Here is a 23,434-nt window from a genome sequence, read left to right on the forward strand (position 1 = left end):
AGTTGCATTAGGACATCGCAGGGGAAGTATCCAGAAGAATAGACAGATGTCGTTGATTAAATTAAAAAGGGACCTTGTACAATCTATAGAAGCCTTCCAGGTGCGCCAAGACCCAGGCAATGGGCAGGATCCGTGCAGCTGGGTACCTGTTCTATTTACGTAGAGAACTAATATACGAGTAATCTGTACATGCGCAGTCGTCGCAATTGACAATAACAGGCAGATTACTACGGTACCACGATGTACTGCTCGTGCAGAGTAATGCGGAGTATTGATGCTCGTAGTCTCGTACAGATACGTCCAACGTTGACGTACAAGGTATCCTGACCATCTAATCCCTGCCAGGATTCTGTCACCGTCCCTGCAGCGCGGGAAACAAGCACATAGAAATTGAGAAGAAAAAACGAGTCTCGACGCCCCAGCCGTCTTCACTTTCGGCCCACCTATCCGCCGTCACCGGAAATGATGTGAATGAGTGAGAAAAACGGCATCCCGACACGCAGGTACGACATACCGGAGATGGATGCGCATGCCATATCCCGATTGATCCTTGCCTTCCAATTATTACAGAGTATTACGACTGCGGAGTATCTAATGATACTTATCTGTACGGTATGTGTGCTCGCTGTAGGCTTCGCATCCATTCAATCGACCCTGGGGGCTGATTCTCTTCTCCCCGGTGGCCTCTATGTCTCATCTGACCCAACAGAGACGACTAACCTCAGACAGCCCGCCGCAGACTGACGTGCACATCATCCCATTCAAGTTTTCGCCCATACGTTCGTTATGTAGGAGTAAGGTGCAGAGAGTGGGACCGACCGACCCTTGTATGCAAGGTGAAAGGAAAACATAAGTCTTCCTCCTTCCCCTTCACTTGTCGTATGAAAAGCAGCCATTATCCATGTTGGAATAATATTGCCTTGATTGTGGAGGAGTCAGAAAGAGGGAGGGAGAGGAGAAAAGGGGGTGTAAATATCACATTTTGCTGTAGAGAAGCCACACACGCTCTGTTCGACTCGTCCCAAAAGTTATAGTCTCTGCTAAGCTACTACTAATATTAGCACACCTAGTATTATTACTCCGTACCGTCGTATGTATCCTTCCTCCCTACATCAAACTAAACCATCAGCATTCTTGTTACATCGAATTACCCCTTTCAGCCTTCTTTGCTTCATACACTCTTAATCCTCTTGCCCTCTCTCTTGCTCTCTTCCCACGCGATAAACTTGGTTTTCTCTAGGCTTTGCAGGAAGACAAAAACTGAAGCCTCCTCCCTTTTTGTCTGGCATGAATCTCATCATGACGCTTCTACGCTGAAATATATCCACCAGACCTTGTTCTGGCTCTTCTTTCACTACCTTACATCCCTTCCCCTCTCTATCTACAAGTATCTCTCTTCTCTGTTCCTTGTCAAATACCGGGCCCTCCACATCCTAGACAAACTCCATATCACTTTCCGTCTTTCAACATTCCTTCCTCCCCGGGGCATGTTTTGTACATCTTTCTGTGTGCGCGTCTGTTTGTGTGTGTGCCCTCGCCCCTCTATCAAATGTTCTTTTCTTTGACAACATAATAATTCACACCCCCGAGAAAAGGAACCGACCATCCATTTATCCTCTTCCATTCATTCCTTCCTTTCCTTTCCTTCCCTTTCCTTTCTTATCTTTTTCTTCCTCTTTCCATTTCACTCTCGCATTCAGACTCTACGAAACACTGGCCAGCCTCGCTTCATACTTTCATTGTCATTGTCATCAATATAGACCCCTTCCCTCTTTCTCTTTCTCTTGTTCTTCTGTCCCCTCCTCTTTCCCCTCCTGCTCTTCTCTTTTAATATCTATCTCTCCAGCTTTTTCTCGACGTGACGCACGCGCCCATACGGAAAAATCAACGGTCTCAGCAGCTATCAAAACCAACATCACCGTCAACATGTCGCCAACTTCGCTCGAGCATCTGCCTATCGAGCTGCAGAGAATCGTCTTCTCTAAGCTTGACTACCAATCTCTGATCCACCTGTCGACAACGAACCGCCATTTCCATCGCACTGTCGATCCCCAGACTATGGCCGACCCACTCGACAAGCTCGAATTCGTCATGAGAGCGGCCAAGGACTTCCCTCAGCACCGTCCGAGCGAAAAGGGCCAGGAGTACCACCCTGGAAACTTCGAGTGCTACATCTGCTTTCGAGTCCGCTCCCCGGACTGCTTCGACGTCCTCCAACCCCAGTTCGCCTACGTTGACTGTCATGGCCGCGTCGTCCGCGAAAAGGAGCCCACCCGCTTCGACTCCCTCGTACCCCTACGCCGCTTCTGTATCGACTGCGGTGTCCGTACCGCCCTTCACGCACCCTCCGATTGCCTTACCACCAAAACGGGTCGGGACCTCTGGGTCTGCCGATGCTGGAGAATATGGCCCAAGCCCGGTGTCCTCCGCTGCCCCGAATGCTCCGGCGACTGTCCCCTCCGTCCCAGAAGGAAGATGGCCCTCGAAAAGTTCCCATCGCCTGCACCCTTTGCTTATCCCACGCCTCGACTGTCCCGAGTTTGATACCATCATATGGTCAGGTGTGTTGTGTCACAAACAACATCCTGTTTCCTATTGTTACACTCATCCATACGGGTGGGAGCGAGCAAACTTGTCAATAATACTTCGTCATTTTTCCGATCTTCTGCTCAGGCAAACATCTTAAGAAGCTGGAGGCACATTTTTTTTTCTCTTTCCATTTCTTCTCTATTCTTTCATATCATTTACAACACGCAAAGGTCGGGTCATGGGTTGCATATATTATTCGGGAATTGCTTTTTTTTCTTTTCTGCTTTTTTTCCCTATCTTATTTAGGGGTTTATTTACCGTTAGCGTCTGGCGTTGTTGATTTACAAGATAGAAAAAGGAACCATAGGCGAATATTACATGTACTCTTGACTTTGGGATGAAGAACCCTAAGGAGATAAGGGGAGAGAGTCTTTGACAAAGGGTCTCATCCGTCTCATCTCCCATGCACACTTAGCTGCTCGGCTGTGAAAAGCCACAAGCAAGACGATAATGAATATTGTTCGGCATCTATGCAACCCTCTGGGAGAGGTCCCGCAGCTTTAACAATGATTCGCTCTTCTCCATCCTTTGATACTACTTTAATACTACATGTGAGTGTATGTCTCAACCTAGATGTTTGTCACAGACGTTAGGGCCACCAACTCACTTCTCTTATATATGCCTAGCAGCCGTAAACAACTGCCCCCCCCCCCCAAACTGAACCAATACAGAATCGATACAAATAAATACTATCTTTTTTCACACAATAAAAAGTGAAGAGACTCGTACCCTGTCCATGTAATCATGGTTCAACAAACATCCCCATCCCCGGTCGCCGCTATCGACTACACTATCGTCACCGTCCAGCACTACGACGGTCGAACTGGCAGCAACGCCATCAACATCGGTCGAGGATAAGGCGCTCGAAGAAGTGCCAGAGTCAGGAAGTGGTGATGAATTGCGCCTTACACGATATGGAATTGTAGACAGACTCACCTTGGACCCCATCTTCTCCAACTCATCCTTCGCCGTCCGACGCTCTGACGTCGCTGGCTTCGGGGCCGTGGCCACTCGGCCTCTCCGCAAGGGGGACGTGAGACTCGTCGAAGAGGCCATAGTTGAGTCCACATTCAATGGAGTCGATCTATTCGAGGACTGCAAGAGACTGGACAGTCGTGCCAATGATGTTACCCTCAGCTTGCATAGCAACCATCTCTTCAGGGCGGGGATGGACGATCTAAAGGTCATCTGGTCAACCTATTCGTCCGTAGAAAGAGTAGAACCGTATTTTCTTCTTTCCCTTTATTGTCAGATATAGCGAGTGCTGACGGTGCACGGATTTTCCACCGTGCCGGGAAAGGAAGGTATGTTCGCCATCGTATATCGATTAACCACGCCTGCTGTCCTAGCCGGAGCGTCGACTTTATGTACGACAATGACACGGAGTACCTTTCTTTCTTCGTGTGCGCAGAGTATATAAGGCCTGGGACGGGACTGGCCGTCTGCTATGGAACCTATCTCATCCCCGAGTTGCTGTATATACGGTACGAATTCAGCTGTACATTGTGTGCTAGTCTTGGCCATGACGATGTGGCGGCCCCGCGGAGCAGTGGTAGATTTACGCACACAGGCATATAGACTACAAGGTTGCATTATACTGCATCCACGCATGGGCTTAGACTAGGTCCTTTTTGTTTTATCTTCAACTGGGTACGCTCGCAGCTCTTGACGTTTTCCATATAACAACATCATCGCCAATTGATCAATCAATGAACCATTCCTCAACCCTCCGTCTTTCGATGCCTCTAGAAGAACCCGAGCCATGTCTCTGTCCGCCTTGTCTGACATCCCCCCCATCTCACCCCATAGATTCTCAATCCATTGCTCCGGTATGTCGGGCAAGAGTCCGTCCATGTACAGCCCCCAAAATTCATTGCTTGTGCTGGGTGATGAATCGCCAACGGCGAACATGCCCAGTCCCTCGGACGAAAGGGTGTTCGTACTCGTAGGGGCTTCAGTCACTGTCATGTGGGAGCGGTTCTGCAAGTCTGAGAGTGATTCCGATGATGACGGTTGAGAATCATCAGACAGGTCACTATTGCGAGCTCGTCCCTGATATATCAATGATGAAGAGTTTTTGCCGTTATTACTGACCCCGTAGGTACTACCGATATGCGGCTTCAGCGGACTGAACCTCCCGGTGAACAGTCCTCGGAGGCTGACGGGAAAGTCCCCGTCCTCGGGCAGCCTGCTTTTGCTGAGACTGAGGTCCAGGGACAGGGCCAGGCGGAGATACCACCCCGGCTGAGAGGCAATGATGTCGGTCCAGTCGTTGATTCCATTCTGCAGCCCACTAGTCTCCTGGTTCCTGCCGCCGAACTGAGCCAGGTAGGCAATGTGGCAAACAATCTCGCTGACCCAGTCAACGCCGTCATACTGAGGTTGGTATGTCCTCATAGCCTCGATGAGGATGTTGAGCCTGTGCTGTTTTGAATCAGATGCCACGTTTGAGTCGAGTGTCTTGTTCTTTTCTTTCTTATTCGCCGAGAGTTTCACATCTAGAATATTGAGCGCCAGGGGCAGTGTCATGCATGCAACGGCCGAGATAGGCAGCCACCGTGCAAGCCAGAGCTGTACAAACTCCTTGAGGCACTCAGTGACACCCGAGGCAGCGTCCTGCAGCTCGTGTTGATTCTCGTATATAACGGACACATCCCTTGACACGGTGTTCTTGTCGCTCGGTGCTACCTGTAGGATGGCGAGATGAAGAACCTCATGGTGACAGAGGACCAGGCGGCTAGAATGGTAGTACATGTACATTAGGTTGGTGTACAGGATCACCGAATCGTGGCGGCACTCTCTGTTGCTGTCGTTGCTTCTAGTGGGTACTGAGCTACATCCTCCTCCTCCAAATAGGAGAAGTCAAAGTGTCGCATCCTTGTACCATCTCCTGAGGGTGGATCTACAGTCTCGAACGTGTGCAGAGTCCTCGGGCTTCATTTCTCGGCCCCAACCCGGGGTATCGTCGAGCGGGAAGACGAGCATCGAAATGTACATCAAAACGGCGTAGAGTTCGACGATCTGTGCCAGAATCTCGGTCAGGAACCTTTTGGTTCCAGGCCGGTAGAGCCTCGACTTGTCGAATTCGTCAGCCAAACCGACCAGTTCAAGCGTAGGGTTCTCGTCAAAGTCGAAATGGGCCCTCATGATCTGAACAGGTCTTCGCATGAGCAGGCCCAGTGTGCGGCCACGGATGATGCAGCACCACCATAGTCTCTTGAGTGTGTTCTGCCTAGAATGTTGCAGGAGGTGCGTCGTGGCAGAGAAGATGGGTATGGCAGCGTAGTGATGCCCCTGCCGCACGTATGCTGGGGTGTCCTAGAGCCTTGATGGTAGCCCGCGAGACAAAGTTGCACGAGGCAAACAGTATGGTTTGGAATAGGAACAGAGGTATTCGGTCATCCTTGGAGGATGTGTTATCCCCAAGGTCGCAGTAAATGGCCCAGAAATTACCCTCGTTGATCAGGGGTAACAGTGGATGGACATGGAGGAAGTACTGCTGGAGGAACTCATCCATGAGGGCTTTCATAGGCACACGTAGGCATCCTTACGACTCAAGGAAGTTGACGCCTTGTGGGAGCATATTGGAGAGGCTGCTCACAATGAGTATGAATAGACAATATCCGAGTCGTGTCCAAGATGACTCTCCATAATCCAACTGTTGTTCACCAGTGATCTTGCTGGTAGAATTTTCTTGCCTATACCCATGACCAATATCAGAGTTGTCTTTCTGTATATACATATTCCTCGAACTTACCAGGTGCCGCTGTCTGAAATTCGTCTCCTGGTCTCTTTGACCTTACTCCTTCATTGGTGATATCACCATGTGCTTCTGTTTCCGTATCTTGGTCCACATTGTTACTCATAAGCGCCCCGTTTCCGGCCAAGTCCACAACATTATTAATTTGTTCTACTAAATTCAGCATGGGGAGCCCATCGGGCCTTGACTTGACGACTTCCTCAGCTGAGGGCCTCTTGGATGTATTCAGAGCAGCAAAAGAAGGGCACGAGACTTGAGAACTCTCGCAGTCGTGCTGAGCACGTTGACTGATGAAGGCGCCAATTAGGTGGACCACGATCCCCAGCAGGAGAATATATATCCTGGAAACAAAAACTGACAGTCTCGAAGCTCTGCTGGTAGCGACACACATCTCACTGTCGAGATAACAATTCATGCACGGCCGACCCCGTTGGGATACATCGCACCTCACCTTTCTTGCGCGATATGACAGGCATGCCTTAGGTGCTCGCTTTCTTTTCTTCCCTTGCGCTTTGAATCTCGTTCTGGTAGAGTCGGAAATTGGAGTATCACCAGATACTGTTGTCTCCGATGGAACTACAGCCACCTCGGCAGACATGGTGACTCGTTGCTTCGTAGTCTTGGTACTTCTCTATTTTGTAGGCCGGACGGCTTCCAGAGTCCACTGGTTTGTTATTCTGCGAAGAACCAGATAAGAAGAAGTAGGAAGGGGCTTGAGAGGAGAACGACGACAATTTGCGATACAAGTGTTGAGTAGACAGGGCCCCCGCACCTTCTATACAATCAGCTCTCGTGCCTACCATACTACTTTGAAAGACAAAACGAAACAAAAGTTATCCTCTGGTAATGCGAGGTCATATGTGCCTTCTGATAGTCTCAAATAGGACATGAAATCTTGCGACGTTGGGGGACTACTCCGTACGCGGGTGTACTCAACCGCCTCCCCGCCACCGATGCTCGGATGCCAACTTCCCCTACGGCCTCCCTGACCAATGATGATATATATTTCCTGGCTTCATATTATCAATCACCCCAGTATTGGCCATACAACATGAGTCGTTAGCGTACATTGACCATTCCCTGCAGCCATGCTTCCATCTTCCGCGTTGTCCGGCCCCAATGCTGAACTATAACCCTTGCTGCCGTTCCTCCAACTCTTAGATACAGCCAAATATGTTAGGGGGGGGTCCTGATGAATTTAGTACATATAAGGTTTCTTTTGAGCTCGTCAAATGCCATTCTCTTGCAGTGACTAGGTCCAAACAACGCCAGGGCTTCACGCCTCTCAAGATCATCAAGATGCAGACGCCCAATCAATCAAGGAAAAAGCAGCATACTTCAATCCCAATACTTGATGTCTCCCTCCAGTCCGGCCGTGGCCACCTTGCTGGTCTCCTGCGGGTGCCACTGTATACTCGTAATGGCCTGATTACCAGCCTTGATCTTGTGGTACATCTTACATGTCTTCCAGTCCCAGAAGCAGACGAAGCCTGCTGAGTCACCGGATGCAAGGAACTGTCCGTCGGGGCTGCAATCGAGGTCGATACCCATACCAGCGTTGTTGTGTCCGCGATAGCTCTTCTTCCTGTTCTGGCGGAATTTGTCCGTTGCACCGTAGACCAGGATCTGGTTGTCGGAACTCTGGTAGGCGACGTACTTGCCGCTGGGATGCCGGGTAGCACGAGTCATCGGGTACATGTCGGGCTCCGCGATATACTTTATAGGGACCGGAATGTTGTAGTCCCATGCGCGAAGCGACCTGTCATCAGACGTTGTCATGAAGCGGCGGTTGTTGTCGACAAATACGATTGTGTTGATAGCGGCCAAGTGGTGGTCATACTCTTGTGCCACCTCACCCGGTGTCCTCGTGTCAAACTGGACAATCTTCTTGTCTGACATGCCAGCAAGGAACTCATTCGAGTGATCGGGGTCGGGGTTGAACTTGATAACGTGCGGCGTCTTGCCTGTCGTAAATTTGTTGATGCAGACACCCTTCTCTGTATCCCATAACTTCATCATGCGATCGTAAGACGCAGAGAGGAATTGCGTTCCAGAGTTGTTGAAGCAAATGTCCGAGACAGATTTTGAATGGCCTGAATAGGTTCGCAAAAGCTCCCTGTCATGGTAGACATCCCAAATTTTGACCGTCGAGTCGGCACTGGCCGAGAGAAGTAAATGTCCGGAACCGGGGAAAAAACGTAGAGCAGTGACCGGCTCCTTGTGGTCCCTCCAGACATGAACCTGTTTCTTGGGAATATAGTTGGTGATGCTTCCAGCCTCCTTGCGAAGATCGACGTCTAAATCCTGGGGAATATGCATGTAGGTTCTCCCCTGGTAGTCGTACTCTTGCGTTCCATGGAACACCGTCGTCTCATCACCCAAAGCCTCAACCTCTTTGCGGCGGGCGAGGGCCTCGGCAGGTGCTTGGAGTATAGTGCCACTCTCGACAACATCGTCCTCATCTTCGTAAACAACTTCGTACTCTTCGTCGCTGGCCAATTCTTCGTCCTCCCCGATGTTCTCGTATTGTTGTCGTTGATATTTTGCCCAAGGGCCGACGTATGCTCCCGCGCCCTCTGCGATGGAAGCATCGCCCTTGCCCTCCCTTCCCCTGCGGATTCGAGCAGCTTCGGCCTTGGCTTCCGCCCCAGACTGGAGTTCACGCCCGGGGCCTCCTAAGCGCTCCACCGCCCGGTGTTTACTTCGAAATGTGTGCTCGTCAAGCGCCATCTCCTCAGCATGGCCTGCTGGGACATTCTTACGCTTCATGGTGTTCGATTCGTCCTTGAACGGATTGGCAGGTCCGGCTTTGGCTCGTGATAGATCCTCTGCTGAATACGGAACAACAGCGTGGTCGAGCGCCGCCTGTTGTCGCACGATGAGCGCGTCCTGAGGCGCCATATTCGGCGGGTATTCCCCGAAGTTCGCCATGGCGAATATTCGTGATTTGTTGTTGTACTGTTGTCTTGCCGTTGTAGGATGTAAACATACGTCAAAGTTTAGCGGAAGTCTCGTCTGAAAATTGATCACGTGATCCTGTCGACGCCATGAAAGAAGGCCATTCGAACCTGTTCGGACACATTTCCCAAAGAGTAGCGCCCGAATGTAGAGGCTGTTTAACAGTAATTATTTGTCTTGTTTTCCAGTATTTCAATCTACAGTAGCAAGCGGTTTTTCTGGGAATTACGAAGGTCGGGGTTTAGAGGCTAGATGATGCTTCCAGTGGAGGCAGATTCTGTAAAGATGTCGGCATCCGTATAACACAAAGACGGGGGACTATCAGACTAGTCGACAAAAGATCAGGCCGAATTTCAGCCCTAACTTAAGGACCGCGGCGATAGAGAAAGTTCCACGTTATTGAATAGCATGGCCGCCCAGTCTTGGGTCAAATAAACGTCGTCAACTAAGAATACCCCGAAACACCGTCATTATAGTATGTGGACGGACAATTATGTGACCCGTCAAGCACTAGTGCTATTCGTAATATCTTGAAATATCATAGTCAAATAAGGCTCAAGATGTTTTAGATGCTTCTATGTTTCCTTAAGACAGTGATGCATGAGACCGGTGTTACTAACATGTCTCTACTAAATGGTCTAGTATATGACAATACCACACACCAAGAGCAATGGTGCAAAAAGTAGAAATAATAAGAAACTACTATGACAGTCCATCATCACACATGTCATGTCCAGAGATCCTCGGTCCAAGCTCCCTTCTTCGTCATGATCCCATCATTGCAACCAAGACATATTCAGCTAAACAGCGCCATGGCTCCGCAAGGAAACAAAGTGCATTTCCTTCGCCAGCAACCGCTCTATGAAGCTCCAAACGCCAACAGTATGTAACAAGAGATCGCCGCTCTCGTCAAACAGTGAGATTCGGTCTTCCCGAGACGAAATTCAAACTAAACCCCCTTTTCACTATTAAGAGAGAAATTATCCTTGCCAAGCTGTCCTTCCTTTTATCTCTTTTTATCTCACACAAGGCTGGAAAGCCTTTCGGAATATTCGGTATGGCGTGGGCCTTGTTCAGCACTCTCGTGCAATTCCCGTAGCCTGCGACTTGGCATCATACCTTCCCTTTACGACGACTCGTCGCGGATGAGGGCAACAATCATGCTGTAGAGATAGAAGAAGAACATCAGGAGGTGGAAGCCCAGCTTAAAGAAGGATTCCTGCTAGAGGTTAGATTGTATATCAGAGGGCTAGGAAAATGGCACGTTCGCACCTTCTTGTGAACATTGAGCTTGCGGAAGATCTCGGTGGCGTCAAGGAGGTGGGTGTTGTCGACGATCCTATATTTTCGCATTCGGGTTAGCATCGGGTTGTGGGAATGATGGAGAGATCGCTTTGCTTACTTCTTGATGTTCCACCCAAGGAGAGGAAGATTGAGAATCAAGGGCATCCAGTAGCCGTTGATCAGGAACATGAAGGTTAGAAAGCCATGGACAGCGGCCTCGGGGATGATGTAGGTGTTGAGGCGGTTGCACAGGTCGATGGGGTTGATGTAGTCGCTAATGAGTTTCTGTCAGCTTAGGAAATACTCTTTATGCAAGCTGTGCTGGACGTGTCATGCGTGCACGAGTGTCGTGACCAAGTATTATCTGGCAACAAGGGCAAGGGGGGCAATGCGCGCGTGTAGGCAATTTTTACTACGTACCATTCCAGGTCACTGTACATAATAGTAAAGAAGACCTGGAGGAAGAGGTTGACGGCGTTTAGCAACACCGCCAGAAGAAAGAGCCACGCCTCTCCAGACATCATGTTGGTTTAGGAGTGGTGTTGCAAAGGGTATTGGTGGCGACTTTTGGGGGGCGAGGACGACGAAGCTATGGACAGCAGTCGTGAAGCTTGCGTAGTGTCACACGTCGATGTACGAAACAATGCGCTCGGAAGGCAGGAATCAGCGCGACAGTAGTCGGAAGATGGGGTGAATCTCTGCGAAGGAACAAGAGAGGATCGAGGATGTTACGATGACCGTTGCCGGCTTCGGAAGACGGCGATGTTGCTGAGAGCGGCGACGAGTGGGGGGAGATGGAAAAGCGAAGAAATGTTGTGGCGGACGCCGAGCCCGTGTGGTTAGGTGTGGACCCTTTACCAGAGGAGGTTAGAACCTGCGGGGGTTTGGGTATGGACAGTTTACAGCAACTACGAAAGTATTATTATTTAGAGCCTAGACAGCAATGATAAAAGGGGGCTTGACAGAAAGAAAAAAACAGTTGCTTTTGGTTTGAGGTAGACATTTCTCTTCAAATGTACGTTAATTGCATGATTATTTTGTCACCTACCAACGAAGAATTCTACCCACCACGGCGACTCCGGCCACAAAATGCTAATATTAACCTACAATCATAATACTCTATATATCGAACGCCAGATATATGCTAGCAATTTAGTCAAAACATTAGAGTCTTTCACCTTAATCAAGGGCGTAAGCTTTTTTTTTTTCTATCTACATGCTCATGCATTGAACTAGACACAAATGCTGATGTTTTGCAACTTTCTGGTACATGCGATATATCGGTCCCGGGTTATCAGGCCTACGTGCTTTTCCAAAGGGGAAGCGCAAGCTACAACCAGCTTTTAGGTATTCCCATTAAGCATTGATCAAGCCATACCATCAGCCTCAACTGCAGGCATCGGAATGGGGCCGCCCGGTGAATCCTCTTTCCTAGCCGTCAAAACCTCCACACCATCTTCGGTGACCAGCAGCGTGTGTTCTGTGGGCGCACATTAGTACTTGGAACAAGTTGGAAGGGATTTTTGCGCCAGCCGCTAGAAAGTGTTGACTTACCAAACTGCGCGGTCCGCTTGCCGTCGATGGTAGTGCTTGTCCAATTGTCGGGCCAGGTGATGTCCCTGTACTTGCCCAGAGCAATCATGGGCTCAATAGTAAATGTCATACCCGGCTTGCACTCGCCAACCGCCTTGTTCTTGGCGTAGTGGGGAACGTTTGGAGCGCAGTGGAAGTCCTTGTTAACGCCATGGCCGCAGTACGAGCGAATAACGCTGCAATTCTTTGCCTTGGCATGCTTCTCAATGATGTTTCCGAATTCACGGATCAAGGTGCCCGGCTTGACGGCCTTGATGGATTCTTCCAGGCACTCACGGGCCGCCTCGACGACGCGCACACTATCGGGATCTGCTTTGGCCTTGTCGCCAATGTAGTATGTCTCATTCAAATCGGCATGGTAGCCTTCGTGGTAGAGGGAAACGTCGATATTGAGGATGTCTCCGTCGAGGAGGACTCGCTGGTCGGGAATGCCGTGGCAAATGACTTCGTTTATCGATGTACAACAAGACTTGGGGAAATTGTTGTAGTTGAGAGGAGAAGGGTAGGCCTGGTATATATCCAATCAGCAAATTGATAGCAGTCCCTCAGACAGACGCATGTATGCGGCCTACATTTCTCTCGATGCATGCCTCGTGGACAAGTTTGTCAATGTAGTCAGTTGTCACTCCGGGTTTGGCGGCGGCAGCGGCAATGTCGAGAACCTCGCGGGCAAGTCTGCAGCTTTTGCGCATGGCATCCTGACCCTTCTGGTCAAGCAAGTCGACCTTGTTCCGGCTCACGATCGAGCGGGAGTATCTGGGGTTGCCATCCTGCCACCAAACAGGGTGAGGAATGGACTTGGGCAACGTTCGATGCTCGGAGAGGGGGTAGACGGGTCGTAGAGGTCCCGAGAAGGGAAAGTTGGGGAATGGGTTATAGTAGCCGCGGTCTAAGAACGGTCAGGCCTATGTTCACGTAGAGAGATGGAGTGCTCAGGGTATATTACTTTGCGACTTGTGCATGGACTTGTGGTTGGCCTACCGAGAAGTCGTTAGGTCAAGGGCGCGGTAAAGTCGAGATGACCAGGGCCAGAAACTTCGTACCCAATTTTTTTTGAAGCAGTCCTGCGTGCAGAAGAAGCTGTCCTTGATTCCAGTTTTGAGGCATGTTGGGCACTGGAGGGACCCGGCATCATTCTCGCAGTCCACCCCCAGGCACTTCTTCTTCGCAGGAGGCTCAGTCATGATGGCTCGCACGGGAGAGCAAAGGCGAATCGCAGAGATTAGACGTGTCGCTGTCTAGTGCGGTAAGCAGGAATAGGTTCCCTTTCTGTAGCTACGTCTATGTTGTAGTTTGAATTTGCAGTGTGGGCGGATGAGACAGGTGGCGTGTAATCGTGACAAGTTAAGTCGGGGAAAAAATACAGGTGGGAGCGAACAAGTCGAGAACCCCTCCAAGTCTCCAATCCTTCAGCGCCTCCGTCAACCATCGCACAACTGAAATCCCAGGGTGTTTTTATTGTGGGGCGGAACTCGGCCCAGCCTTTACCACTCTTGCCAGTACCTTTCGTATCAAATACTGCAAGCCGTACGACACAATGGCAAGAATCTTTACTGGTAGGTATTGGGGGCATACCATACAAGCGATGGTCTAGGTACCGATGCCGAGAGTGTGCCCGTGGCATTAGCAGTAGTACTAATAGTAGTAGTAGTTTACGGCGTATTACAAGTACTGGTATAAATTCGCCAGATAATGAATTACTAACGTAACGAATAGTCAAGTTAAAAATTTAGATTTGGCAGGCAAACAAAAATTGCATTGAACTGTTGGCCTAACGAGTGTAATTACTCAGCGTTGTATGCAATACTCATCCCGTTGGACCGACAGAACCGGCGTTGTTGAGAGGCTTTATCACTGCCGGTTTTTGCACTCATGACTCCGTAATGGAAAATGTGCGATGATATTTGTTGTCTGAAATGATATTATGTACTCATAGCCAACTACGCGCTATAATATGCGACGCTGAGACAACAGGAAATCGAGCTAAAAAGTGATACTAGCACCACAACTTCATCCAACACTTTCTTCCCACGCTTTGGCGGTTACTCTTTTCTTTCTGTTGACGACTAGACAACCACTTCCGCCATCAATATGGCGTCGACTTGGAAGGTGGTTATTGTTGGCGCTGGGCCAGTTGGCTCTCTGGCTGCGCTGTACGCCGCACAGAGGAATTGGCAAGTTGAGCTCTATGAGTTGCGTCCGGGTTAGTGACACCATCACCATGCTGGCCTATGCCGTGTGACAGAAGACAGTGCTGACAACCAGTCAAAAGATTTGCGAAACCCGGGTACAGTTCCGCTCAATTTCACCAGATCAATCAACTTGGCCGTGTCTGAGCGAGGTATTAATGCCATGAAGCAATCTGGTGAACCCAGACTTGTCGATCATGTTATGGATGCCACTGTCCCCATGCGAGGACGCATGATACACGGAAGGGACAAGAGTGGTGCCCTCTACGAAAATTCACAGGACTATGATGTTCGAGGACGGGTATGTGTTCCCTGCACAGAAGGCTACGGTACCCCCATTACGTGGGATGAATTCTAGCCTCACGCTGACTTGTCCTAGGCGATCCATGCTGTAGACCGTGCAGGGTTGAATAAGAGACTTCTGGACATTCTGGACTCCTTGCCAAATGTCAAGCTTCTCTTCAACCACAAGTTGATAGGGGCTGATTTTCGCCGTCAAAAGGCTTGGTTTGAAACGAAGGATAGTGGTGAATCCGCCGGTCGCCCCCGTGAAATCGAGGTGGATTTTGACCTCATGATTGGCGCGGATGGCGCTCACTCAGCCGTGCGTTACCACTTGATGAAGTACACCCGCATGGATTACCAACAAGAGTATATTGATACTTTGTGGTGCGAATTTCAAATTTCCCCGCAAGAGGCGGCTGAGACTAGTGGTCCCTATGGTAGGTTCCGTATCTCGCCGAACCACCTTCATATCTGGCCCGGAAGGGAGTTTATGTTCATTGCAATCCCCAGTGAGGTATGTTACCTTAAACTCGTTCATATTCGATGTTTGATCCTCAAGCATGTCGAACAATGTTGGCTGACTGATAGAGATAGGATGGCTCGTTCACCTGTACCCTATTCCTCCCTAGCAAAAAGATTGCGGAGCTGGAGAGCAAGCCGTCTGATCTCCCCAACTTCTTTGACCACCATTTCCCTGGTGTAACCAACTTCATACCTCCAAAGGAACTTGTCGCCTCTTTCCAGTCGAACCCGCATCTCCCCTTAATGAGCATAAAATGCAGACCTTACCATTCCGGATCATCGGGCGTCATTGTCGGCGATGCTGCCCACGCCATGGTACCATTCTACGGACAAGGGATGAACGCCGGGATGGAGGATGTGCGCATCCTGTTCGCCATCTTTGATAAGCACGCAACTCGTGGCGAGACGAACAAACCTACTAGCGAGATTGGGGAGGATTCTCAGTCGCCCTCTTCCATGCAAATAGCAGACGCGCTCGCAGAATACTCGGCTATCCGCGCGCCAGACGCTCACGCCATCAACGATCTTGCTCTAGAGAATTACGTGGAAATGAGGTCGTCGGTACTCTCGCTCCGCTACAGACTTCGCAAGTATCTAGAGGAGTTTACAAGCGTCCATTTCCCCGGTCTTGGCTGGCAGACCAAGTACGCCAGGATCAGCTTTGGAAACGAGGGCTACCTCGATGTGGTGCGTAAAAGTGAGCGCCAAGGTCAGGTCCTTGTTCGAGGTCTAACCGCGCTGGTTGCCGGCCCTGTTGTTGTCCTGGGTGCCACATTGGCGTACAAATACCGTCGTTTCCTGAACTCAGCAGTCAGCAGCTTGGTGCCCCAACAATAATGGAGGATTCAACTTGGGTCGCTTGTAAGAGAAGATGCAGAAAGGTATTTCACCATCGACTCGAAATTCACCTTTGTTCACCGGAGTTGGTTGAATGAAGGAAAACGCCTCGGGGGTTGTATGAGGAACAGGATATTAGATTCATCGCCCATTGCATATATACTATGCTATCTCCAATGTACTATAAAGTCTGATAGGTCAATATAGTCACATGATGCTGCTGTCTAAGTCCAGAGCGGCGGCTGAATTGCCGGACCGGTTTTAAAGATGTGTGACATTCACTGCCTCACAATAAAAAACTACACACAACAACTCCAAAAACTAGAGTTCCTCGAATTATATTATATAACTTATCGGGACTAAAATTCTGACAATAGATGTAAAGCTGGAGAAGTTGTACGGAGCTGCCTCTCTGAGGGCTGATTGGCTAATCCTGATCGGAAAGCAGTGGGATGTGGGTCAATTTCCCCATCCTCAGTCACGCATCGCGTTGCTTGAAATTTTGGCTGCTACTTCAAACCAGATCCTCAAGCGAACAGCGACCCAGCCGCCGGCCCAGCCCAACCACTACCTCTATTCCTCCAAGGCCTTGTCCGGAGCTTTCACGACTTTAAGTTCATCGGGCTATTGACAATATTACACTAACCGGGGCTTGTCTCCGAACGAGGTACGACGCAGTCTAACCCCCGACGAAACTGCCATTCTCGTCCCCTCCCCCTATGCGCACCGACATCCAATTCAGTGTGCTCTCTCTAACACCATTCGATAGACCTCTCACCTCCCTGTATCACTCTTCCTTCTCCCCCGATAAGCTGGCCGGCTAGGACTGGTGCACGACGAATCGCCCAACATGCCGTCAATCTTGAATATAGCCAACATGTGCTCGCACCTACAGAACGCATCCAAGGCCCGCCTGGCCATCACGTCGATACCAAGCAACAAGTACAATCTGCATGTATCGCTGGCCCTGCACCGCGCGGGATTCCTTTCACACGTGTACCGAGCCGGCCCCGTGCCCCCGACGCTCGAGCAGATGGTCACTAAGGAACCCGAGCTCGTCACCACCGCCAACGTCTCCCAGATGAGGTTGTGGCTCGGCCTCAAGTACTGGGAGGGCCAGCCCGTTCTGTCCAGGGCCAGCATGATCAGTAAGCCCTCGCGCCTCATGACGGTTAATATCCAGGAGCTCGGGCGGCTGTCCAGGGGTTTCTCGGCTAAGCTCAAGGGCGGCGTCGTGCCCGGGCTCAATCTCGGGGAGTGCATGTTTGTCGGCACGTCACAGGGTGTCCTCGAGGCCCGGGAAGCCCTCTCTCGCAAGCTCGGTGGCCTACTCCTCTGCCGGGCGTCATAATCATATCCTTCTCTTCTTTTTTATTCCCAATGTTTTCGAAGGGTCCTATGACGGGATTTCCAAACCGCCTTTTCCGGAAGTATACAACTGGGCTCATGGCTGTGTTAGATTTAAAATCAGGGGGGAGGTGTTTTTGTATTATAAGTAGCAGTCGGGCGCCTCAATTGTTGTATATCGCTAGCATATTTCTCTTTTCGCCTTGCCAATCGCGTGTTTGCCCTTGCTCCAGTGTTTTATATAAACGAAAATCAGTATGAACTATAGAAAAAAAAGAGTTTTTGTACTTTGGCTCAATCTATTTACAGGCATGTCTAAAGGTATTTGTATTCAAGAATGCGACGCCGCCGTGCATGGTATCGTAGTAACAGACTCCCTCCCGCACGCCTCAACAATTTGCAGCATGTACATTTTTCCCTCCAGTAGTCTTATAAACAAAAATCAAATCAGGACACTCTACAGCCGCCGTTGGCGGTCTGGATTGACTTCGGTCAATCAGTTGAACGGGGTGTCATCGGTCGCTAGATCCTCATATTACCAGTCAGTCTCCGCCTCGGGGGGAGGGCTAATTCGAACAGCACTAAGCTTCTCTGCGAGGTATTCGACCTCGAATTCTTCCACCGGGGCCGGAGTCTTAATCACCTGTTCAGCAAGCGGCAGGGCTCTCTCTGGCGTGTCGACCTTGGGCAAGTCATTGTGCTCATCATTGCTTGTGATTTCCTCAGTAGGCAGGGTCGCTTCCTCGGGGACAGCGGGGACCTTATTCTCCTTTGGTGCCTGCTCAGAAGATCCTGTCGAGGGCATATCGGCCTCTAGAACAGCTTGGGATTCCGAAACAGGCTGGACCGGAGGCTGGGTGCTCTGTTCATCGAGTCCATTTGATGCCTCTCCGTGGCCAAGGTCTTTTGCCTCATTTGTCTTAGACACGGTGGCTGACACCTCAGTGTTCTTTTCCGACCGATTCACAACTTCAGCGGCGGCCTTGCCCGTGGCTTCCCCGGGATGGGCCTCTTCTAAGATGGCATGGGTTTGGCTGGCTTGAGGTGACACGGTATGGTTTCGAGCCTGCGCTGTAACCCTAGACTCCTTTTTCACGCTACCCAATGGGCTCCTCTCCGTGTTGGACGTCGACGGCCGCGTCGCAGGCCTCCGCGGAGGGGTAACGGGAGCTTTCTCGGTGACCTTGGAGGCCGACGCTTGGGTGGGTCGCATCATCCGTGCTAGGAAGCCCTCGTCAACGTGAACTTCCTTCTTAGGCGCAGGGTCTTGTGATGGCTTCTTGGGTGGGGGCCCGAAGCTTGGACGCGAGCGGTTGAGCGAGGAAGGCTGTCGTCTCAGAGTCTTGGTCGAGGTGCTGGCCGCTGCCACACTGGCCCTGCTAGGAGCACGAGAGTTTACATGTCCTGGCTGGAGGCTGCCAGATTGGCGCGAGTGGGTTTGTCTGCTTTCCTGTCCCTTGGACACTGAGGAGGTAGTTGGGGCCATGAGCGAGGCAGGTAGCCTCACAGGCCTAGTGGGAGACTTGGGCTTAGGCTTAACCAAGCCAGTGTCGTGTTCCTTGGCTCCCTTGGAGGCCGAAAGCCTTAAACTTGGGGTCGAAGAAGACTGTGACAATGCCGGTGTGGTGGGAGTACGATTTGTGGCCTGGTACTTTCGGGAAGGCCTTGCTTCGACGCGCTTAGCCGGCGTTGACGGTTTGGCAGACGTCGTGGCTTTTGATGGTGCTTTGGGTGCGGGAGATGCTGTGGGGGGAGGGTGTGCCGGTGCCGGCTTCTTGATGGGCTCCGCCGGTTGAGGAACTTCTGTGTTCTCATCCTCCTTTCCGGTATCCACCTTAGGCTTGCTCTCGTGGACACTTGGCTTCGGAGGTGAATTGGCATTAGTAGCACTCAAGGGAGCGACGGGCTCCTCCTGGGAAGGCTTGTTTTTGTCCAAGTCTGGCTCGTTGGCGGTCAAGGCCACGGGCGTCTTGGGGGATTCGGGGATGGGGTCCTCGGCAAAGAGTTTACGGGGAATCCTTGCCAAGTCGTTTTGAAGTGAGATGGAACCAGTGTCAGAATCGGCGTCGGCGCTGGAGGGTCGCCTCGACGTGCTCGATTCGTGACTGGGATCTCTGCGCAGGCCCATTTTTCCGTCTTTTTCAATAGCAACAAAGCTGGTCCGTACTTTGGATAGAGGTCTCGGGGAGTTTGAGGCGCTCACTGGAATGACAATAAAGATGGTTAGATAGGTAAAGTGCCGCAGGAAAAGAGTAAGAAGTAAGAAAGTGTGGATCAAGCAAAGAGGCGGTAAAGATGCAGCCATGTTCACTTCAGTGGGGAACAACACTGAGGTGGCGGGAAACATCAACTGCTTCCTTTCCGAGAATAAATGTGGAGGTCGACGAGGCTCGGTGGGAGGAGACACGACGAAAAGAAGTTGAGTCGCGACGTCACGATATTACGTACCTGAGCTCTGCGTGAAAGCTGGAGATCTTCCTCTGTCGGGTGGGCTCGAGTCATCCCCCTTGTTCTCGAACATGGCGCGCAGGTTCTTAACCTGGCTCATGTTGACGGCTGCCACTCTTTCGTGTACTTTTTTTTCTCGGTATTGAGTCGAAGGGCGCGATATTCTCGCTGGAGTATTTGTCTCTATTCGGGGTCGAGAAAGCGAATCAACTAGAGGAGAATGTTTCTACCCAGGAATGAGCTGTAGCGAAGGGGGGGACGGGGGAGGTACTTGGGAGTTTGGAAGCTAGACAGTACTATGAATCCGGTAGCACAATCAAGATACCAAGTCAGCTAGAGATTATCCAATGCTCTAGGTCGTAGGATAGATACGGAGTTGTAGAGGAGAAGGTATTCAGAGGAGAGATTGGAGCGAATAGGTGGTGCACCTCATGTTATTATCCAGGAGGTGAAGGCCAGGAGGAGAGATATTGTCCTGGTTGGAAGATCGGCGGCAGCGTCCACCGCGAACGCGAACGCGCCCCCGGGTAATTATTGACTAAAAACGTTAGGGGCTCTTTCTCAGGGGTGTTGCCTGTTGGGGGGGTTGGTTTTGCTGCTGAGGGGCAACCGTAGTAAGCAAAGCTCCAAGACGCTTGGCCCCGCACCCTGATGGGGCACTGATGCGTTGTTGCTCGCTCGCCCGGCAGTGGTAATTTCACGGACAAATTATATTCTCAATCGTGGCTCATGGACGTTGGTAGAATGCTTAAAAATACTTGAAAGCTTTAGCCTACTGTGCGTGTCAGTGTACTTGTCTCTCTCGAAAGGGCGGGCAATTGAATGCATGAGTATTAGTATGTTTGTTTACCACGCGTACGTACATACATACACGTATTGTCCTTAGTTGAATGAAGCCAAGGCCACTCACTGGCTTGAACCAATATGGTAGGTAGGTACAACGTAGTAGGATGCAAGCACCGAGAACTGATACTGTTACTAAGGTTACTAAGTATTATATTGATCACACGCTTGGTACTTACATCGTATTACTGTTGCCAGTGGTAACATTTGTCCTGTCGCCAACCGTATGCGATGCTTGCTTGCCCGTTTATAGGGTGCTTACGGCCCTGTATGATCAATTGCTCCTACTCTTACAACGCATTCATCGTCAATCAACCCAAGTATCGGCAAAAAAAAAATTGTCAACAACGCCTACACCCCATTAACTAGATAATACGTGTACCTTCAAGACTTCAGTGTCCAGGGCACGAGCAAGAAGCCTTTCAGATACTCTAAATGGAGACGTTTCAGCTGCATGACAGAGTTATGCGTTGTACGCCTAGGCCCACGCAATCAACAATTGGACCCAGCAGCCCAGCAGCTGAAACGAAGCAAAGAAGCCACCTGGACTTATTAGCGATCAGGCTCCGGCGAGAACAAACAAGAGCCGGCTGGAGTTTGTACGAGTAGATGAATACGGAGATGTACATGTATGCTTGGCTAGAACCTAGCATTGCCTGCAAGGCTACAAGGCTACGAGTACGAGTAGATATTCCCTCATGCCGAGGAGCGAGTAAAAGCACCCCCAGGCATTGTGGTGATATTGACAACCTTGCTCTCATCACCCTCGTACGCCCTGGTACCCTTGCCACAAAATAAAATTAGCTCGCCTGACTTGACGCAACGGTAATTGTGATCCCATTAAACACGAATAATTGCTTCCAATATGCAGTTGCAAACTCGTGACTTTAATACCTCTGTCATATGAGTGCGGTCGAATTTCAATAACAGATACAGGGTTAGTGGCTCTGTTGGACTTGACATGAAGACGATTTGCTTGATACCATTGACATCATTACAACACCTTCCAATGATCTATAACTACAATTTATTACAAGCGGTCGAGAATGGACTATATTGAAGATTATGGTATTATTACTAAGGAAGATTCAATAATATAGGGTATGAGTACAGGCCGACAAAGTAATATTAACGATTATACTTCCATGCTGCCAGATATGTGCTACTAGCGCGGACAAGCGGATAGCTGCGCGCGTTTGGTTGTTTGCCGCGAGTTTTTTTCTCTCTCTCCCCTCGGTCTCAAAGCTTTCCGATCTTCGGACCTTGCAAACCACGTCCTAGAAAACCAGACAGAAGCAATTGACCATCCGAGATGTCGATCCGTACGCTGAGAATTGGTACGCCTTACCACTACCCCATCAAAGAAGTTTTCATTTTCGGGTGGGCTTTCTTTTTCTTTTTTCGAAATGAACACCGACACTAATATTTCTGCCACCGATAGGTCTGATTCCCGGAGATGGCATTGGCAAGGAAGTGATTCCGGCCGGTCGTCGCATTCTCGAGGCCCTGCCGTCGTCGCTGAACCTCAAGTTTGACTTTGTCGACCTCAAGGCCGGCTTCGAGACATTCGAGCAGACGGGTGCTGCCCTCCCCGACCAGACTGTCGAGGTGCTCAAATCCGAGTGCGATGGAGCTCTGTTCGGAGCCGTGAGCTCGCCTACCCACGCTGTCAAGGGCTACTCATCGCCCATTGTGGCCTTGCGCAAAAAGCTCGACCTGTACGCAAACGTGCGTCCCGTCAAGACAGTCAGGACTGATCCCAAGGCCATCGACATGGTTATTGTCCGCGAAAACACCGAGGACCTGTACGTCAAGGAGGAGAAGACGTACGAGAGCACCAACGGCAAGGTTGCCGAGGCCATCAAGCGTATCTCAGACCGCGCATCGTTCCGCATCGCCGCCATGGCCGGCGACATTGCCAACCGCCGCCAGGCCATCCGCGAGACGGGCATCTCTAGCATCCACAAGAGCCCTCTCGTCACCATCACCCACAAGTCCAACGTCCTCTCCCAGACCGACGGCCTGTTCCGTGCCGCCTCCAAACGTGCTCTCGCCGACGCCAAGTACAGCGGCGTCAAGATCGAGGAGCAGATCGTCGACTCTATGGTCTACAAGCTTTTCCGCCAGCCCGAGGACTACGATGTCATTGTTGCCCCCAACTTGTACGGTGACATCCTTTCTGACGGTGCTGCTGCCCTCGTCGGCAGCCTGGGTCTCGTCCCCAGCGCTAATGTTGGTGAGGGATTTGCTATTGGTGAGCCATGCCACGGCAGTGCCCCGGACATCATGGGACAGGGCATCGCCAACCCTATTGCCACCCTCAGGAGCACCGCTCTCATGCTCGAGTTCCTCGATGAGCCTGCAGCGGCCGCCAAGATCTACGCCGCCATCGACGCCAACCTCGAGGAGGGTAAGCTGCTGAGCCCTGACCTAGGCGGCACTGCCACCACTGAGTCCGTCGTTGAGGATATCCTCAAGAAGTTGTAGATATACAGTCACTGTGCAAGTAAATAAAACATTGATTACTCTTGCACAAACCGGGATCATTGTCTTCCCCCCCCCCCCGTATATCCATTATCGCCTCTGTTCCCAATTCCCCGTTCACTACTAGTACTGTACACATTTTGTTTGAGGTTACACGATAAAAAGTAGAAGAGAGATATAAGACCAGCATGCAGATCAACTTGAGCTCTATGAGTTCTATCTTTATTTCATGCAGCCTGTACCCCAAAGATTTCTCCCCCCTTTTTTTTTTAATTCTTTTTCTTCAAATCGTACA

The 23,434-nt window shown here is 50.6% G+C and overlaps 9 protein-coding genes across 9 annotated transcripts; 4 read left to right on the forward strand and 5 right to left on the reverse strand.

Moving 5' to 3' along the window:
• Nucleotides 1-1,926: 1,926 nt before the first annotated feature.
• Nucleotides 1,927-2,544, forward strand: GMORB2_1589 (uncharacterized protein; the record flags this gene model as incomplete). Its single annotated transcript, XM_035463571.1, has 1 exon — nucleotides 1,927-2,544. The coding sequence occupies one exon, from the start codon at nucleotides 1,927-1,929 to the stop codon at nucleotides 2,542-2,544; it is 618 nt and encodes a 205-aa protein (XP_035320402.1).
• A 1,848-nt stretch (nucleotides 2,545-4,392) lies between these two features.
• GMORB2_1590 (Fungal specific transcription factor domain) lies at nucleotides 4,393-6,947 on the reverse strand (the record flags this gene model as incomplete). The annotated part of the gene is made up of 3 exons (XM_035463572.1): nucleotides 4,393-5,326; nucleotides 5,474-5,897; nucleotides 6,347-6,947. Coding segments are annotated over 3 exons (1,959 nt in total), but the record flags the coding sequence as incomplete, so codon positions are not given.
• Nucleotides 6,948-7,687: 740 nt separating this feature from the next.
• Nucleotides 7,688-9,280, reverse strand: GMORB2_1591 (pre-mRNA-processing factor 17; the record flags this gene model as incomplete). Its single annotated transcript, XM_035463573.1, has 1 exon — nucleotides 7,688-9,280. One exon carries the CDS (start codon nucleotides 9,278-9,280, stop codon nucleotides 7,688-7,690), a length of 1,593 nt encoding a protein of 530 aa, XP_035320404.1.
• Nucleotides 9,281-10,433: 1,153 nt separating this feature from the next.
• On the reverse strand, nucleotides 10,434-11,115 carry GMORB2_1592 (protein cornichon; the record flags this gene model as incomplete). Its single annotated transcript, XM_035463574.1, has 4 exons — nucleotides 10,434-10,529; nucleotides 10,580-10,646; nucleotides 10,710-10,865; nucleotides 11,012-11,115. 4 exons carry the CDS (start codon nucleotides 11,113-11,115, stop codon nucleotides 10,434-10,436), a joined length of 423 nt encoding a protein of 140 aa, XP_035320405.1.
• Nucleotides 11,116-11,970: 855 nt separating this feature from the next.
• GMORB2_1593 (uncharacterized protein) lies at nucleotides 11,971-13,368 on the reverse strand (the record flags this gene model as incomplete). Its single annotated transcript, XM_035463575.1, has 5 exons — nucleotides 11,971-12,071; nucleotides 12,146-12,692; nucleotides 12,757-13,073; nucleotides 13,131-13,161; nucleotides 13,228-13,368. Coding segments are annotated over 5 exons (1,137 nt in total), but the record flags the coding sequence as incomplete, so codon positions are not given.
• Nucleotides 13,369-14,275: 907 nt separating this feature from the next.
• GMORB2_1594 (kynurenine 3-monooxygenase) lies at nucleotides 14,276-16,017 on the forward strand (the record flags this gene model as incomplete). Its single annotated transcript, XM_035463576.1, has 4 exons — nucleotides 14,276-14,387; nucleotides 14,457-14,674; nucleotides 14,753-15,172; nucleotides 15,253-16,017. The coding sequence occupies 4 exons, from the start codon at nucleotides 14,276-14,278 to the stop codon at nucleotides 16,015-16,017; spliced, it is 1,515 nt and encodes a 504-aa protein (XP_035320407.1).
• Nucleotides 16,018-16,894: 877 nt separating this feature from the next.
• On the forward strand, nucleotides 16,895-17,368 carry GMORB2_1595 (small subunit ribosomal protein S8; the record flags this gene model as incomplete). The annotated part of the gene is made up of 1 exon (XM_035463577.1): nucleotides 16,895-17,368. One exon carries the CDS (start codon nucleotides 16,895-16,897, stop codon nucleotides 17,366-17,368), a length of 474 nt encoding a protein of 157 aa, XP_035320408.1.
• A 531-nt stretch (nucleotides 17,369-17,899) lies between these two features.
• On the reverse strand, nucleotides 17,900-19,492 carry GMORB2_1596 (uncharacterized protein; the record flags this gene model as incomplete). The annotated part of the gene is made up of 1 exon (XM_035463578.1): nucleotides 17,900-19,492. One exon carries the CDS (start codon nucleotides 19,490-19,492, stop codon nucleotides 17,900-17,902), a length of 1,593 nt encoding a protein of 530 aa, XP_035320409.1.
• Nucleotides 19,493-21,967: 2,475 nt separating this feature from the next.
• On the forward strand, nucleotides 21,968-23,142 carry GMORB2_1597 (homoisocitrate dehydrogenase; the record flags this gene model as incomplete). The annotated part of the gene is made up of 2 exons (XM_035463579.1): nucleotides 21,968-21,992; nucleotides 22,097-23,142. The coding sequence occupies 2 exons, from the start codon at nucleotides 21,968-21,970 to the stop codon at nucleotides 23,140-23,142; spliced, it is 1,071 nt and encodes a 356-aa protein (XP_035320410.1).
• Between the last annotated feature and the right edge of the window lie 292 nt (nucleotides 23,143-23,434).

This window comes from Geosmithia morbida, assembly GCF_012550715.1.
Source record: "Geosmithia morbida isolate 1262 chromosome Unknown scaffold_10, whole genome shotgun sequence".
In the NCBI taxonomy this organism is placed as follows: Eukaryota; Fungi; Ascomycota; class Sordariomycetes; order Hypocreales; family Bionectriaceae; genus Geosmithia; species Geosmithia morbida.